The sequence below is a fragment of the Rhamphochromis sp. 'chilingali' genome, assembly GCF_963969265.1.
Source record: "Rhamphochromis sp. 'chilingali' genome assembly, chromosome: 8".
Taxonomy (NCBI): Eukaryota; Metazoa; Chordata; class Actinopteri; order Cichliformes; family Cichlidae; genus Rhamphochromis; species Rhamphochromis sp. 'chilingali'.
The window spans coordinates 36,679,505-36,697,696 of NC_137935.1; the positions used below are offsets into that span (position 1 = coordinate 36,679,505).

Below are 18,192 nucleotides of genomic sequence, written 5' to 3' on the forward strand. Positions count from 1 at the left end.
CTGTTTTACCCTCTCAAAGAAAGAGTACCTATATGGCTCTACAGTTTGGTGATATTGTCCTCTGTCAATCCGATCGTTCAGTCTGACGTCACTAGCAGTGTCTGGGCCTAAACTCTGCTGCAGGTCCATATATCAAATGATCACTGTGGCATTACTGAGAGTTAAAACACTGTCTTAAGTCTTTAATCTTTAATACAATTATCAGCGTTCTGCTCTACCAGGTGTAACAACTGGAAACGGAATTTATGACATTTAACGGAGTTAGAAGTTGGCAGGAAGTTAGCTCGCTAGCTTCCATCGAAATACAATATAGCATGTCCTGACTGCGGCGGTTTGGAAACAAATTCAAACGTTCAGCTCTGTTATCACTTCCAACATAAATGAAGACAGAAAACTAAACAGCAGTGACGTTTGTAGGGTTACTGAAGTTGGGCTAGCTGGTATATAATGATGTGCTACGTGACCGCTAGCGACACAGCTATGTTAGCATAATATAAACAAGCTAACTTTTTTTCCACTCGATAAAAGTTAGCGTGAGTGTTGTCGGTGGTCAGGAACAAATGTAATCGCATGGCAGGATGCTGTATAAGGACCAAACTTCAGCCAGGAGAACAACTGAGATAATCCATCCACAATACGAGGTTAATCATTCATATACTGCTGCATGGGCTGGGCTGTAGTTACATCGTAAGGTTTTTAAAAACTGAGCTTAAATAAATGATTAGCGGTAATAAACGCCGAGGGAGGTCAACGGTGATCACTGACTTTTTTTTAGGAGCTTTTTGAGATTAAATAGAAGAAAATACAAAGCATTAAACATGTTAACAACACAAAAGCCATATTAAGTGCAGACTACTTTAGGCCCAGAAGTAGGATTCGTCACGTCATCGCTTAATAATCGGATACCACGTCCAGTTTACCACTTAAGTTGCTGCTTGCCTTTGGCAGTTCAACCAGGACACAGTGGGTATTTGCAGACTGTTTAGCACTTTCCTGCAAGATATGTGGAGCGCCTTCACATCCAGCTTCAGCTTGTACCATCCCAGTACAAAATAATTCATAGCCCAGTGGTTCTCAAATTTTTCACAATGAGTACCACCTCATAAAATACAGTGGAACCCCGGCTTACGAAGACCCCATTTAACAAAAAATTCAAGTTACGAAGGCACTGAACAGCAATATTTTTGCCCGTGGTACGACAAAATGCCTGTGTAACGAAATCCGTTTGCGAAATGTGCTTCACTGTTCCACGTGAAAGACGTATTGTTGTTGCAGTGCGCTATTTCGCGTGCTTTTCGTTTGCAATTAGCCTATCGTAAGGCATAAATATGAGCGAGTTTAAAAAAAAAAAAAAAAAAAAAAAAGTTAAAATATATCATTGCACAGTGTACATACGTACATTAATTAACGTAAATGTAAGTTTTAGTTTTAATGTTTAGAATTAAATTTCATAATGTTATGTACACATACGTACGTATTAGGGGTGCAACGATACAGAAAATTCACGGTTCGGTTCAGTTCGATACTTTGGTGTCATGGTTCGATATTTTTTTCGATACAAAAAAAATGTTCATGCCTTTTTAATTTGTCATTTATTAAATTTTCACGGCACATTCCGCACCGCATCTCTGTGCGTTCATCATTTGTTTGAAGCCAGCTCACCTCCTGCAACTACTTTTCCGAGAATACGCGCTTCTTTTGTGGTTCGGACTCCTTCTGACATTTGTTTGGAGGTGGAGGAACACCAAAGTAATTGCTTAAAGGAGCTTCTTCGACATCTTTAAGAGGTCTAAACAAATGTCTGTCCTCCTCCTGAAAATCTTATGTATGCAAACACGCGTTGCAACTTCTTATCTTGTGCGCGTTTTTTATTTTGACAGCGAATGCGCACCTGCGGACCACTTATGTGCACCCCTGGTTATTTAGCTTGTCATATTGCAGCCACAGAAATTCTTTTGTCCATGAAACCATAAAGCTGCACTTTCTTTTTGCCTTATAGTCTGATTTGTCATAACTTTTCCGTTTTGTGGTAAGCTTTTCTTTGGCTGTCACTTCTTCACCCTGACCTGTCTTATTTGGCTCAGCAGAACTAAAATATATATCCTGCTGCTTTTACTCACGCACTCACATAAGCTCAGCGATTCTCTGCGCGATCAACCTCTCACATGTTTAAGCTGCGGGAGATTTCACTTGTCATGTTTGCATAGTAAGCTAACGATTAATAAGACGATGTCAGAGGAATTGGTGCACAAATTATCATCACTCACCAATCAGTGCTGTCGCTCTCTATACGCAGTTCGCGCAATTGCAAAGTGAAAGCAAAAAACAAGCGCAAATTCAAACGCGATTTCAATATGTCACATATTGACAGTGGCTCACCGATGCCAATGACATAATTACCCAGCTAAATTTCCGAAAGAATGCAAAAGCATTGACATATATTTTTCCTTCCTACGATAGCCCGACGGGCAGGGCAGAGATAGATTTTGGTAGCCCAACTGGAAAAATCGCTAGCTCCGGGACGTCGGGCTAGCGATTTTGCGAGCCCTGTATCTGATTGAGGAATCACTCATCTTTGGAAAAGAGAGTTTATTACAGAGAAATGTCTCTTTTCAAAATAAAAGCTATACTATACGCTTTTTCTGGGCTATATTCTCAGCAGCATATTAAACATATCAGGTCCCCATGAGGGAGAATCATGTGCTAAAGCTGTCTAAATGACTCGGGTAAAGTTTGTAGCATGCGTGCTTGTTGTTTTTGTCTGCTTCCACTTGTCTTTGCACTAGGATGATGTCGGTGTAAATGTGCAGTCATATTCGTTGTGTTCCCACTAGTGCTGTCAGCGTAAATCTCGTTGAAATGACGTTAACGCCACAACACGGCAAATCTCCGTTAACGAGCTACTGCGGATCGCCCCGTGTATGGGGCTGGACGGCCAACACGTTAATGAGCTAACTGCGCTAACACAATAGCTCCCACCCATGTAATTGAGCATTGCGTGGCACATCCAACATACTGTTTTACTTTTGTCCATGACGCGCTTACCTTCAGGGTCATACGTCACATGAAAACCCAAATAGTTCCAAACGCCAGATCTGAATGAGGGTGGGGGAGGTTCAATTTGCCATGTTGCAAGGAGAGCTTAACTTCTGTCTCGCTAGCTTGCCCTGCACTCAGTGAATCTGCGTTCGACTACTCCGCCTAGGCTGCACTGTCGAGCGCAGATCCACTGAGCGCTCAACACAGACAGCATCGTCAGAAGCAAAGTTGATAAAATAAATTAAAACTTTTGTATTGTTCGATACGTACCGAATATGCGTACCGATCCGAAAGCACTGTATCGAACGGTTCAATATCGATACGAGTATCGTTGCACCCCGTGTGTGTGTGCGTGCGTGCGTGCGCGCATGCATGAAGAACTTCGTCTTCAGCCAGCATCGCCTCACTCAAAAGGCGATGGAAAAAGGTGCTTCAACTTAAAAAAAATTTGACTTACGAAAGACCCTCTGGAACGAATTAATTTCGTAAGTCGGGGTTCCACTGTATATGGCTCTTCAAGTACCACCCTTATCACCAACATTAAAGTACAGTAGTATAGGCCTACTTAACACCACATACAGTTTACACAGACAATTTTATTTCTTATATGAATGTTATTTATTTTAACTGTCATAAACAGGATGTGACAAGTGATAATAATAACTACTGTACTGCACTACAGGTGGGATATCCAATCTTTAAATGATGACCTGATGTAACCTGCTTCTGCGCCCAAGCTACTCTACACTGAATAAAACTGTGTTTTTAACATGTTTTAATGCTTTATATTTTGTTGTATCTAATCTGAACAAGCCCCCCAAAAAAAAGTCATTGATCATTGTCGGCCTCTCGGTTTTTATCATCATTATTCATTTTAAAGCTCAGTTTTTAAAACCTTACAATGTAACTACAGCCCAGCCCATGCAGCAGTATTGTTCTCCTCACTGAAGTTTGGTCCATTTACAGCATGCTGCCATGCAATTACATTTGTCCCTAACCATCAGAAATCTTTATCGTGTGGGGGAAAAAGTTAGCGTTCATCCTCCAGCTTCACTGTTTATGTTTTTTATGTTAACCATAGCTGTGTAGCACATCATTATATACCAGTTAGCCCAACTTTAGTAACCCTACAAACGCCAATGCTCTCTCTCAGGCCTCGGTGATGGTACTGCTCTCGAGCTTATGGAGAGGATGCTGTCCTTGTTAGGAACTGATGACACTGGAAAAAATGTTTTCTTTCACTCTATCCAAGGTCACCATGTCTATAATGGCTTCACCTCTTTGCTCTGCGCTGTGTGCAGACCAACTCCACATGAAACAATAACAACATCATCATCAGCTGTTGTGTTATCAGTCTTTTCTTTGAAATACTGGGGCTGCGTGGGCTTAATGTTGTCATGCTTTTTATTCACATGCCTGCTCCTAAATATTTTTTTTTATTGCAGGTATATTTTTAGTTGCAAATGTGGGTGAAACACTTGAATTTACTTGGTAACAACTGAGTGCTACTGAGCCATGTTATAAATGAAGCATGAAAGCAAAACATTTGTGTCGAGGACTTTTTATAATAGTTATTCTAATTCAATGAATTGTTTCAGCCCTAATCTCAGCCTTGCAAGATGTTGTCACAAAACATCAAAGGCTTTGTTTGTTTGTTTAACCTACTAGTTAAAGTGAGCTTAAAAATAAATGTGGTTTAATTAGTTTAATTGTGGTTTAAAAACGAAAACTGACCAAAACTAGTGTGAGGACTTCATAAGCTCAGCTCTGAGGTTCTCTGACGCTGCTGTCAAAAGTTATAAATGGCCTGTAACACTACCAGTAACTATGGAAGGCCAGGGCTGCCATAATGAATTAATTAAATACGCCATTAAATAATTCATTAAATGTAGCAATAATTATTTACAATCGGAAATAATTAATTACATAAATATTTATGACGCATGTAATTAATTATTGACATATTTAATTAATTATTGACACATTTAATTAAATTATTAACACATTTAAATAATTATTGACAGGTTTAATTAATTAATAATTTATTTATTTAATTCATTTTGGCACTTTTGTCCCCTTCATCTCTCTCCTTGAAATAATTTTATCTGTCAGCCTCACCCATCAAACGAAGTGGGCGGGGTTAACGCTGCCCAAGCAGCTTCTCTAACATTTGATTGGTTGCAAAGTAAGTCAAGACAGGTCAATCCTAAATAATCGATTGCTTGTGTGGACTTGGGGCAGCCAGGTATCCTAGAATGCATTTTAAATCACAGGCAGCAATGGTGGTGGTGTAAAGTTTTAAAATACCCCATTTTTCTGTCACCAACTACACTTTTAATAGTGTTTTAGCCGCTAATGTTGCGGCGTAATCTTCACATGTCTGGTCAGGTTGTCGACATAGAACATGTTTGCAAAAGTGCTCAGATGTTTTCAGCTCTGCTAACAGTCAGCTGACAGAGTGCACCGAGCTCACAGCCCCGGTGTACCAGCTTAACTGTTTTTGTTTTGTTTTTTTTAGTTTGTTTGTTAGTTGTTGATTGATATAGAGAGGGAGAGAGAGAGAGAGATAAAATTATTTATTTATTTATTTATTTTTTTCTCCTTCCCCGGTCATGTTATGTTTAACTGTCAAAGGCTTGTTACAAACTATGAAACACATGGTGCAGACTTCTGGATGTTAGAAGAAAACTAATACTGCTCATGAATGAGACTAAAGGCAGGAAGGTGTCCTTTAAATTTGTTAATAGGACCTCCCTATTTATATCATAGTTTATGATATAGCACGTGTATTTCAGTTATAGCCTACTTATTTCAGTGTAGTGGTGAACAGTTACACAGCTCACGTGGGCGTTATCTGTAATACTCCTTAACTATAATTTATCCAAGTTAACTTCAGTTGACCATTCAGACAGTTCTTTTGCAATGAAAAACATAAACACCCATGCTGCCGGTAGGTTTCAGCTGTGCCAGCTGTTTACATTACAGCTGCTTATGCAGTAACCATGGTAACAACGGACTCTGAGCGGCTGGATCGACACAGGCCAGACAACAATTTTACATATATGATCTTAAAACAGGACACAGCCATTATCTGTCCTGGCCTCATATCAAATGTGAACGCAGACTGAGTCTATGTTTGACGTTTGCTTTATATCTAATCTTCCTCTCAAACATTTAAACGGCAGCGAGTCTGCAGCTGAGGGAATACAAACTCAAATTGTCGGAACAGGTTTGCTCGTTTCTTGCGTGTATTCATTTGGTGATTTATTAAATGTATAAATGTTATTCTAATCTGCTGCTGAGTCTCTTATGCTGATGAAAATGCAGAAAACACAGATCACAAACACCTGTTCAACTAATCACTTTTATTCCACTTTGATCTGTGACAAACTGACGGTTCATCTCTGTTAGTGTTGCGTTAGACTGCTATATTTTCTTGTTCTTTATGCTGTAGATTTTCACGTCTCTGGAATAGTTGGCATTAATAAGGATGATTTTCTGTTAAATCATATTAATATGACCCGTGACATATTCGTAGATGACAGTTAGATTAGTCAGCCGGGAAACTGGGCTAACTCGGAGAGCTGAAGATATCATGGATATGCTGACCTCGCTCCGTGGTGTACAGGGCCGTTTACCCTCATGATTAATATTCACAATAAAAATATTAGCCGAACATCATGAAGTCTGTATGCGTTTCATAGTGTTGAACAACCTTTGTATAGTTAAAGCCAGCAGTTACTACATGACAGAAACGCCAACGTTATCTCTTTTATGCATTTATACGCAGGTCACGCTGATTACTGAACAAAAACCCAAAGATCAGCTGTTAATTGAATTTATTTCCTCTCTCTCCTCCTTAAACATGTTTTTAATGTTATTTATAATTCAGAATTGGCGACTGAAACACGTAGGACACATAAGAACATCAGGAAATAAAAACCCGATGAATATAACCTCAGTAAAAGAAGTCAGTGTCAGCGGGGGTTATTATAGCTGTGTATCGGGGTCTGCGCTTTGTCGGTGGTAATAACAGCTCGATTGCTTGCGAGGCAAGCGGGTCTGTCCCACGCTTTGCCGTGAGACTGGGCAGACATCTCCGAAATCATCGAAGCACTTTTGCGAAGAGGCTCTATCTTGACAAACCAACCAGACATATGAAGATTAAACCACTACATTCTCGGCTAAAAAAAAAAAATATTAAAACGGTATTTGGTGACACACAAACAGGGTTTTTCAAAGTTCAGTTCTGTTAGTTTCCACATGCCGGTTGTTGTGTGGTAAAAACAATGGCCACCAGGCCAAAGCAATGGTTTTGACTCGATCAGTGTTAACCCCGCCCCCTGAGTTTGATGGGTGAGGTTGACAGATAAAATTATTTCATGGTGAGACCTGAAGGAGTCAACTGTGCCAAAATGAATTAATTAAATACACCATTAAATAATTAATTAAATGTGGCAATAATTAATTAAAATGTGAAATAAATAATTAATTAAATGTGTAATTAAGTAATTAATTAATTAATTACATGTGTCGTAAATATTTATGTAATTATTGACACATTTAATTAAATATTGCCACATTTAATAATTTCTTTCACATTTTAATTAATTATTGCCACATTTAATTAAATATTTAATGGTGTATTTAATTAATTCATTATGGCAGTCCTGGTGTTCCATAAGTATCTACCTATTTATGCAGTGTAGGATTTCTCAATCCTAAAATACATAATATTTCATTGTGAGTATTTTACTGATTTTAATTAAATGATAAAACTTCTCAATAAAATTAGGTGATTCGTCCCAGATAGATATTAAGTTTGTGTTACCTTCTTCATAGAAAACCATGCATCTATATTTCTGGCCTCCTGACAAGCAAAATAATGTTTGGAATTGTTTTTGTGATCGGTTTTGTGTTATTTGGGTTTTATGTAAAGGGAAATCTAATAGTATAAGGGATTCTTGGGTTAAAACTTAGCCTGGATTTTTCAGTTACTGTAACTACCACATTACCCAGCCTTAAATTGGTATGTATATATCTCACCTTTCAGACCTGATCATCTAAGCTGTCATGTCAAGCACGTCCATTCCTCAGAGAGGCCATTTAAGTGCCAAGTAACGGTAAGAGTTGTGACTGGGTCTCTTGCTTTCATGTTTATTTTAAGTTTACATTGTGTGTCTTCATCACAGGCCAATAAAGGGCAGTTTTGTTTAGAGATTAGCTGCCACTCAGAAACTGTTAATTTCCATTTGTATCATGTCTTATGGTTACTTTGTATATTATAATATCTGAGTTCTCTGTGCTTCAAATATGCATTTTCTGAAATGTAGTGGCTGGTAGTCCATGGTTTTTGGCAAAACACATTTGTGATCAGTCATGCTGCTCATGAAAGTAACATGAACAATCTTGAGGTTGATCACAGAAAATGGCAACCAATGCAGCACAAGCTGCATATCTAGAGTGTCCTTTTTGCAAAGTGTTTTGTTAATGAAGTGAAACTACAATACAAGTTGAAAAAGAAAAATTGATTTCCTGATTTCTCATTTTTCTCAGGCTTGTACGTCTGCTTTTGCTACCAAAGACCGCCTGCGATCTCACATGATCAGACATGAAGGCAAAGTGACCTGCAACATCTGTGGCAAAATGCTAAGTGCTGCCTACATCACAAGTCACCTCAAGACCCATGGGCAAGCTAGCTTCAACAGCCCATGTAACAATAAAGGTAGGTGCATATCTCCTTCCCTTATTTGCTCACTTTTGCATTTGCAATAATATTGCTGCGGTAATGATTACAGATATGGAGCATTTAGACGGACAACGTGGCTCCAATTCCTCTCAAAATGAAGTCAAAATTACCTTTTTGTGGGGGCTGCCATATTGCACTTTTGGAGCCCAAGTATGAACAGTAGTGACTTGAAGTGGAGTTGCTGCATCACACTCCCACCCACACACCCGCTGGACGAAACCGCGAACAAACCCGCCTACACTTTTTATATAGCCCAGCTGCTCCAATTTTGAGGATATCTGCTGATGGGTTTACCACGACTGATGGTTCGTTAAATGAAGGTGAATACAACCATGTTGCTATAATTTAAAAAGACACAGCTTAACATCTTATAGTTCTACAACATCTGGCATCACTCTGTAGCCCCTATTGTTAATGTGTTAGCTAGATTAGCCTTTAGTGTATGCACTGTGTTAGAGGCTTGTTGCTAGCTAATTAGTGATGCTACACGCCTATGTTACTTTCATAGACTTGGTTTGAATGATACAGCACTACTTAGATTTTTAAATATTGTCCTTTGAGATTTTAACGTAAGCCTGAGGATGATATAAAAATGAAGATTTAAGCAGTTTTAGATCCATAGCACTCACAGAGCACTCTGCAGTCTGGTATCATGGAAACTTTAAAATAAAATATTAGATTTTAAAAACACAGCAGTGGAAGGTTAATAGAAGTGTAATTTGTTCTTTTCATTTAATACCAGGATCCAGAGTTCACCTTATTACTCACAGACACATTTCACCAGGGGAAAATGAGTGAAGGATACCATCAGGACCAAGCTAGGTGTTGTGGAGCCAGAGGTTTCCAGAAACTTTCTCCCTTTCTTTCATCACTGCTGTCCTATGCCAGATTTTCGGTTGTCCCACTGAGAGAGACATTATTTCAGAAACATCAGGAGGAATGAAGCAGGACTCATTATCTTCACTAGCAGCTCCCTCAGAGGGATATCTTCTTCAGATCTCCATTGTAAACCCATCACAGAACATCTTTAAACCCAGCACTTCATAAACAATGTGATGGCGACCTTTGCCTTGTGTAATGTTAGCAGTAGTGCACATCATCCTCAGATAAAGCACAGAGGACCTGGACTTTGACATAACAATGTTGTATTCAGTCCAGTAGAAACATATTAAAATTTAAAATACACATTATTGTCTCTTGTTACTCTTGTATGAATGGCTCTTAATTAATTTATGATAAATAACACACTATTAGCAAAACACAGTGTGAAAGTTTTTAGTTCAATATACAAGTAAAGACCTTTGACGTTCCAAATCATGTCCTTTTCATGCAGCTGACTACAGTCAGTGTTAAAAGCAGAGGCTGTGCAGATCTGAGATCAGCAGGTTTCTGCTGAGTTACTGCTTATGCTCCTGTATAGTGAGACCAGTCAGCTGGATGTTAGACTTTTATCAATAAAACGGCTGCAGCCTTCACTGACAGCATCTCATGTGGTACTTTTTAGTCTTAGTACTGTTTTCATCAGTTAATTTTGGAGTTACTACAAAGAGTGAATATATAGGATCATTTGTCTGTTGCCACTTGGGGGTGCTGAGGTCGGAATCTCAGGGCAGCATCTGTAATCACAGAGAAAAGAATCATTGCAAACAATGAAATGTTTATTTCATTTCAAACCCATCCAACCCACCCTCTGTTTGGATAGTTAAATTTGTGATTGACATGACATTGGCCAATCAGATGAAAGGAAGAAAAACAGGGTCAAAATTCGTATTTGTAACTTGAAACTTGAGTGCAGAGTTTCACAAGTATTTTTGGGCTAAGTCCACACACAAATCTTTTTTACACGCACACAAATTCTTTTTACACATACAAATCCTAATTTACAAGTGCAAAACTGATTTACAAGTACTAAATATTTATGACCACAATTTGAGCCCATAGAGTTTGAAATCCTTTTTGTAACCATGTCTCTTACAGGTGCCATTTGTGGTCCTTATACACACACAGTACGGTAATATTACGTTGAAGCAGAGTACGTATTACTCCGCGAGGCTCCTCGGTAGCCGTAATGCTCCGACAATCCATCAAGCAGTGCAGCTTCGTAGCTTACCAAAGTCGTACCAAAAATTTTTTTGAAAGGTTTCTGAGCGCTGTGTACCACAAAATCAGTTCGCGGTTAGTAAGCACAACCAGAATTCATACATATGGCACACTGTCGGTCTTTGAGAAAATGAAAGGATTTTAGGCGTCAACGCGTTAGCGCAGCTCGTTGATGCCGTCCAGCCCTACGCGCAGGGTCATCTACGGTAACTCATTATCAGAGATTTGCCCCGTTAATGCAGCTATGGCGTTAATGTCACGCTGACAGCACTAAAACGGTAATCTCCAAATCTTTTCTTTTTACTGACCAGCTCCTCTTTGATAGCTGCTGTGTCCATCTTGTCGTTGTCTGCAGGTGAAGCGATGGGGGAGTGGGAGTTGTGTTCAGTGAAGGAGAGAGCCGAGGCAGAGTAACGTTGCGTAGAGACAAAAGTGGGCGAAAGAGAGGCAAACTTGCGGTTCCACAAGTATAATTATAACATAACATAGACTATATCATACAAACGATATTGTCACATCTCAAATCTCGTATAAAAATATATCGATATATTTAAAAACTTGATATATCGCCCAGTCCTAATATCACAGTATAATTTGAAGCAAGTGCGGTAATGATATATATCACGATATATTCTTTTCTTCTGTAGAACGTATTTTACACACTATAAGGCACACTTAAAATCCTTTAATTTTTTCAAAAATCGACAATGTGCACAGAAATCTGTCTTTAGTACGACTTTGGTAAGCTATGAAGCCGCACCGCTTGATGGATTGTCGGAGCATTACAGCTGCCGTAGTCAGGAGCCTTGCGGAGTAATCTGGGTCCAAAACTCTGTCAGCTTCAGGTCCCAAAGTCAAACGAACACTACGGCATTACTGAGAGTTAACAACTGTCTAAATTCTTTCATCTTTAATAAAATGATCAGCGTTGCTGCTTTACCAGGTGTAACAATTAAGTTTAACATCCAGGCATCCATGAAGACAGAATTTATTAAATTCAACGCAGTTAAAGTTAGCAGGAAGTTAGCTCGCTAGTTTCCACCTAAACATGATATAGCATGTTCTGACTGAGAGATTTCTGAAAAAATTAAACGTACTGCTCTGCTATCACTTCCAACATTAAGTGGAATGAAGACAGAAAACTAAACCGCAGTGACGTTTGTAGGGTTACTGAAGTTTGACTAGCAGTGATGTCCTACGTGATCGCTAGCAAAACAGCTATGTTAGCATAACATTAGCAAAGTGAAGCTGAAGGATGAACGCAAACTTCTTTCTACTCGATAAAAGTTAACGTGAGGGTTTCTGGTGGTTAGGGACAAATGCAATTGCATGGCAGGATGCTATAAACGGACCAAAATTCAGTCAGGAGAACAACTGAGATAATCCATCCACAATACGAGGTTAGTCATTAATATACTGCAACAACATGGGAACAGAGCAGCTGCGAGAGAATTCAGCATTAATGAATCAATGGTATGGAAGTGGAGGAAGCACCGTTTTTGGCTTTCCCCATATTCCAAAAGTGCTTTGACTCTTTGCTATTACTGTCACCCGGCATAATTTGCAGATAATGTTGTTTGCAGCCGCTGCAATGCTTTCGACCAAAACAGGCGCAACTTGATGACACCATCAACATGCGCTATCGCGATAGAGCGGTATAGTCAAAATCTCTACCGTTGGCCCAATTTATATAATTTCTACCGTATACCGTTTATACCGCCCACCCTTAGTAGCCTGTGACAAAAACACATAATTTGTTCCCAGTTCTCCAGTTGAATCTTTGAAAAAATGCCAAACATAGCAGTTTGACAGCTAGAAGATACTATTTTTTTCTTTTCTTTTCTTTTTTTTAATGAATACACTTTACATACTTAAAAATGCATCATTATAAGATTATTACCTAACACGAGACCTGAAAGATGCATCTGGCTCTTCAGCTGATCATTCCATCTATCCATCTATTATTCACTGAAGCTTCATCAGAAATGGTCTAATTTGAAGGGTAACTTTTCTTTAACTATTCTTAAGAAAGGGGAAACGGGAAAGGTGGAGGTATGCTAAATTACACAAGAACTGGACTAATAATTAGTGACATCAGGTCTTATGAAGTGATACACAATTTCAGATTTTTGGTTTAATTTGTCATCAGTATGTAGAGTGGAGGTCAGGAGTGATAGTCTAATGCAATCTTTACCACAAGGTGGAGGCACTGTTATGGTTTGCAGCTCCATTTCAGCCATTGGTATTGGGGATCTTATCAAAATGAAGAGAATTATAAATGTTGAAAAGTACTGAGAGATTTCGATCCACCGTGCATTACCATCTAAAAACGTATTTGATTGGAAATGGCTTCTCTCATTCTTCAACAATGATGCCAGAATAGACTGCCAGTCCTTTTGGCATCATTGCTTAAGCATACTTCAATTGAAAAACAGACACAGTTATGGATTGACCTCCCCAGAGCCTGGACCTCAACTTTAATTTGACTGTGGTATCATCTTGACAGAGAAAAGAACAAAAGGCAGCCAACGGCCAACAATATTCCTGAAGACTACTTAAAGAAATTTAAAGAAAGCTTGCCTAAGAGAGTTCAGGCTGTGTTAAACTGTAAAGGTAGCAATATTGACTTGTATATTGACTTTCAAGCCTGTTAAAATTGTAAAAACTCAATTTTCCCCTTATATACTGTATTTCCATTTATTTTCTTGCATTTAAAAAATGACTACACCCATTTCCAGTTTTCCTGGAAAGTCATAAAGAAATGAAAGCTGGCTCAAGACATTTGCACTGTACTGTATACTTGAAATAGTCTTTAATGATTTTTTTTGTTTTCTTGTGAGATAATGGACTCCACAGAACTGTACAATATCATGTTTTAATTATATTTTCTTACTGTGGTTGTGCAGATTTAAGTGCTGGTGGAATTTGAGATCACCTTTTTTTTTGTTTGTTTGTTTGTTTACATGTTTCTTATAAGTAATCCCTAACTACTAAACTGCACACATCACATGAAAGGGCAAATGTTAGAAGTTGGACAGTTTAGGTGATGTCTACAAAGCGTGTGGATTATAAAGGAAAGCTTTCAGAGGAAAACCTGGTCTTATTAGGGGAAATAGCATATCTCTAACCTTAGATGGTAGGTTTCATTTCTAGATATTTATAGTATTTATTAAAGCTTCCAAAATGTGACCACCCAGATTTCCAAAATCCTATCCCAAAGACTGTCAGCTCGTAGACCAACGAAGTGTCTCAAAGAAACCTGCTTCCAGGAGAAAAAAATGTTGGTGTAAATGTATCAACATCAATTGAGAAATGTTACATAATGGGAAAGTTTTTAGGATAAAAATTTGACCTTGTATATTCACATTTTTACTTTTAAGATGTTTTCACTTGTGTTTTAAATTTACATTTACCTAAAAGTAAAAAGAAAAAAAAATTTTTTTGTGGTAAACATGTTGCAAAACCTGCTGAACGAGCAGTTTATTACAAAGCAGAGGACCAAGATGTCTCATTCTCAGCTGTCCTGTGTCCACCACATGGATTTGTAACCACAAAGCACCTGTGATTCATGAGCAAATCACTGCAGACACAAAATCCCTCATTCTTTCAACCAGCAAAAATGAAGTTGAAAGAGAATTTTGTATATCTGCAACTGCTAACGAGTTATCCAGCATAAATGCAGTGACCAGTATGCTTCTGTGACATTAGTATTTGCTCAGATATTTGGCAAGCGTTCAGTCCACATGCCAGCAGTGTCTTCTCACTTAGTTTCTACCAGCATTGTCAGTTAAAGAGGACTGTTAGTTAGTTCAATTTTATTTATATAGGGCCAAATCAGCCTCAAGCGCTTTATATTGTAAGGTAAAGACGCTTAATGGACCCAGCAATTAAATTACCTCTTTGAGTGAACATTTGTCAACAGTGGGAAGGAAAGGGCAGAAACCAGTTGGGTGTGATGGGAGGAAAACAACATAAAGACACACTGTGGAAGAGAGACAGATATTATTGATAACTACTGATTTAATGCAGAATGCTGAGTGAAAAAGGTGAGTGAAGAAGAAATGGTACTGGTCTCCAGCACCATTGGCTTATTGCAGCATAACTAAGGGAGGATTTAGGGTCTCCTGATCTAGACCTAATTATATGCTTTAGCAAAAAGGAAAGTTTTAAGCCAAATCTTAAAAGTAGAGACTGTGTCTGTCTCCCAAATCCAAATTAAACTGGTTCCACAGAAGAGGAGCCTGAAAGGTGAAGGCTCTGACTTCCATTGTACTTTTAAATACTTACTGATCCATTTAGAAAATCTTTCTTTACTTCTACTTTCTATGGACAGAATAAAGGTGTACAAGCATGCACCATGTGTGTATTGTAGTAACAAAATTCAGTGTAGGTTTGAAGTAACTGGGTCAAATGAGAGACAAGCCATGATTTAAATGTCAACCTACACATTTTTCAATATTTTTGTTCTGTAACTGTAAATTTAAAACACAAGTGTGGGGAAAAAAATACAAGTAAATATGAATGTTTTGTACACGTTTCCAAATTTTATTCTAGAAGCACTGACATTCTTGCAACATATTTAACTTGATACCATGAGTCATACTGTCAGAATCCTCGAAGCACAGGCCAAGATGGAGGAATGTTACCCTCTTTAGCCCTAGCTAATCAATCACCCAAAGACCCAGACATTTATAATTTATTTGAAAATCATATATTTGGCCTTGCTTACCCTAATAGAAAAAAAAACGCACACACAAAGTTTAATTTGAGAGACTAACATTTTGGTTTTATTTTATACTAGAAAGGCTAAAACCCTGGTCGAGGTGTTGTACCCCATTCCCACCTACACACAACTTGACTAATTGATCAAGTTGATTCCAAGAATAATGGCAGTGCTCCCCTTGTTTATGTAACCCAATATGTGTCTGTATTTCTGAATAGGCATAAGTGACTGGCAGTGGAACCACTCAGGGCCACGAAAAGGTAATCCCGTAGCAGAAATAGCAGAAATCCCTAATTATTTAAGCATAACCTCTGCAAAACATTAGTGGCCAGTTTTAATTCATGTTGTACCATGTCACCTAAGTACAAAGAGATTTTTTTTTTTTTCTTGAAGCACTGGTACAGTTGAGGCTATTCTCATGTGTAGATAATAGATATTTTGCTAATGTAAGGTTAAATTTCATGAAGCAGGATCAGTAGATCAATTAAATTAACCACAAAAAGGACCATAGCACTCGGGGTAGATGTGCACTCCTTTACATTTCATCACAGGCCATCTGCTATTACCGAGCTGTCATTTCTGTCTGGACTTCGAAATTTAGATTTTCTTTTTGAGAACGGATCACAAATGACCCAGCAATGTGCCAATTATCTGTGGGCAAGAGTGAAACTAGTCAGTGATCCTAAGCTTACCTAGGCCTGCTAATTACTGGTCTAAGACCTACACTGCAGTGTGTGTCCAACCTTAGGAATATGCAGAACTTAAGATGTCCTTAATATGTTTCTGTTTAAATTTTTTAATTATAACATTAACAATAATTAACTGGTTAGTCTATTGATCCTGCTTTTTGAATTTACCCCTCAGGTGAGTTGACGGTAGGAGAGATTTTAAATAACTCCTTCCAAGTCCTAATTGACAACTCTCATAAAGGTAGGTTTCTTCAAATATATTACCACAGTTGACACTATGTGATAATGATGTATTGATATTTTCAGTCACCCACAGCCGAGGAGCTGAGAGGGCTGTTGTCTCCTTGTTTTGAAAGGGTAATATGTATCTATAAGGCTGACCAGCCCTAAATGTGTTTTTTGTTTGTTTGTTTTTTTCTTTTCTAATACAGATGCCAACAACTTACACAACAGCTCTGCGGCTACGACACCTGTCACCAACTCTGCAGCCAACACCTCTGCTGTGAACCGCAGTGTCAATTCCAGCAATGCTGTTACCATCACAGCTCAGATTAATACTGCCACCAGCACCGTTAACATTACATCGCCAGTTAACCTGCAGCACCCTGTCACCATCACTGGCCCTGTGAACCTGACCTCTGTTGGAATCCCTACAACAGCACACATGAATATTGCCCACCCGGTAGCTATCACCACTCCTATGCCCATGAATATAACTGGGCCCCTCAATATTGCTATGAGGCCCATGGAGTCTATGCCTTTTCTTTCCCAGGTTCTGCCATCCTCCCCTCCTTGGTAGATCTTTTGTTCCTCATGTAACAGTTAGTGATGTTTTAACTGCCTAATAACGGACAAAGCCATTAGATATTAGTAAACTCTCCCTCTAAATGAGTTGATAGTGTACTGGGCATAAAAAGGTGAACTAATGTGTCACGTAGATGGTAACCAATGATTGTTACTTACAGAGGTCAGCATTATTACAACATTATGTGGTAATTATGAATTTTATTTTTAGTTAATACAGAAAATACATATTTTTGTAACTTAGCAATGGTCAGAAATTAATTAATCAGAGTACTAGCATGTACATAAATTGTTCTTTTATAGAATATATATGCATTTTGTTTTATGCATTTTACCTTAGGACATTAGTAGAAATGTTTTAATAGGGGAAGACTTTGTTGATTGTGAGTTGTTTGTTTTGTTTTTTTGTTTGTTTGGGTTTTTTTGCCTAATTCAGTGAACCTGAAAAACCACAGTCCTACATCATATTGATGCAAAATCTGTAAATCCAATAATATGTCCAATAATATTGATAAATAGTTGTCAAACCTATTAGTTGGATCCCTGAAGGCAGAGCCAGTCTTACATGTCCATGTTTTAAAGAGCTGTCATTGCTTGCTTTCAACGTCACGAATGAGCTCTCATGCTCAGGTAATTCCAATTTGTTACATCGTCATCATTTAACCAGATAACATGTGATTTCATAGTTTGGGAGAAGTGGAAATAGGTTTAAGCCAAAGAATTTTATAAATGTAATTTTGCCCATGAATTATATTTTCAAAAAGAAGTGGGGGAATCTTTTAACCAGTATGGAGATTTTTTTTTTTCATCTGAAAACCAGAGAGAATAAATTGTTGCCTTTAAAGAGACTAACACAGTAGATGCTAACGTGTCCTGGTCATCACACGATTACGCTCAAATGTTTCCAGGACCCAGTATATTGCTCAAATATGAATTCTACTTTTTGTACCATTTTAATGTTTGATAATGCTAATATTGATGTATTAGTCAATTGTATTACTCTCAGTTGATCATGTGAACAGTTTTAATTACACCTATAGACTCAAACCAAAAAGTAGGTTCTTTCACTTAAACATGGTTTTAAATTA

The 18,192-nt window shown here is 38.2% G+C and overlaps 1 protein-coding gene across 3 annotated transcripts in view; it reads left to right on the forward strand.

The window, feature by feature from the left end:
• The window catches only part of LOC308401750 (vascular endothelial zinc finger 1-like), a 33,218-nt gene extending 15,652 nt beyond the window's left edge, over nucleotides 1–17,566 (forward strand). The window contains exons 3-7 of one of the 3 annotated variants that reach the window (XM_080890129.1): nucleotides 8,093–8,162; nucleotides 8,596–8,764; nucleotides 15,830–15,871; nucleotides 16,476–16,541; nucleotides 16,732–17,566. In XM_080890129.1, the coding sequence (XP_080746255.1) occupies nucleotides 8,093–8,162; nucleotides 8,596–8,764; nucleotides 15,830–15,871; nucleotides 16,476–16,541; nucleotides 16,732–17,099 (715 nt within the window). In that variant the 3' untranslated portion in view covers nucleotides 17,100–17,566. The remainder of the gene's footprint in view (nucleotides 1–8,092; nucleotides 8,163–8,595; nucleotides 8,765–15,829; nucleotides 15,872–16,475; nucleotides 16,542–16,731) is intronic. The other 2 variants (XM_080890130.1, XM_080890131.1) reach the window with 2 other exon arrangements.
• Nucleotides 17,567–18,192: the final 626 nt, after the last annotated feature.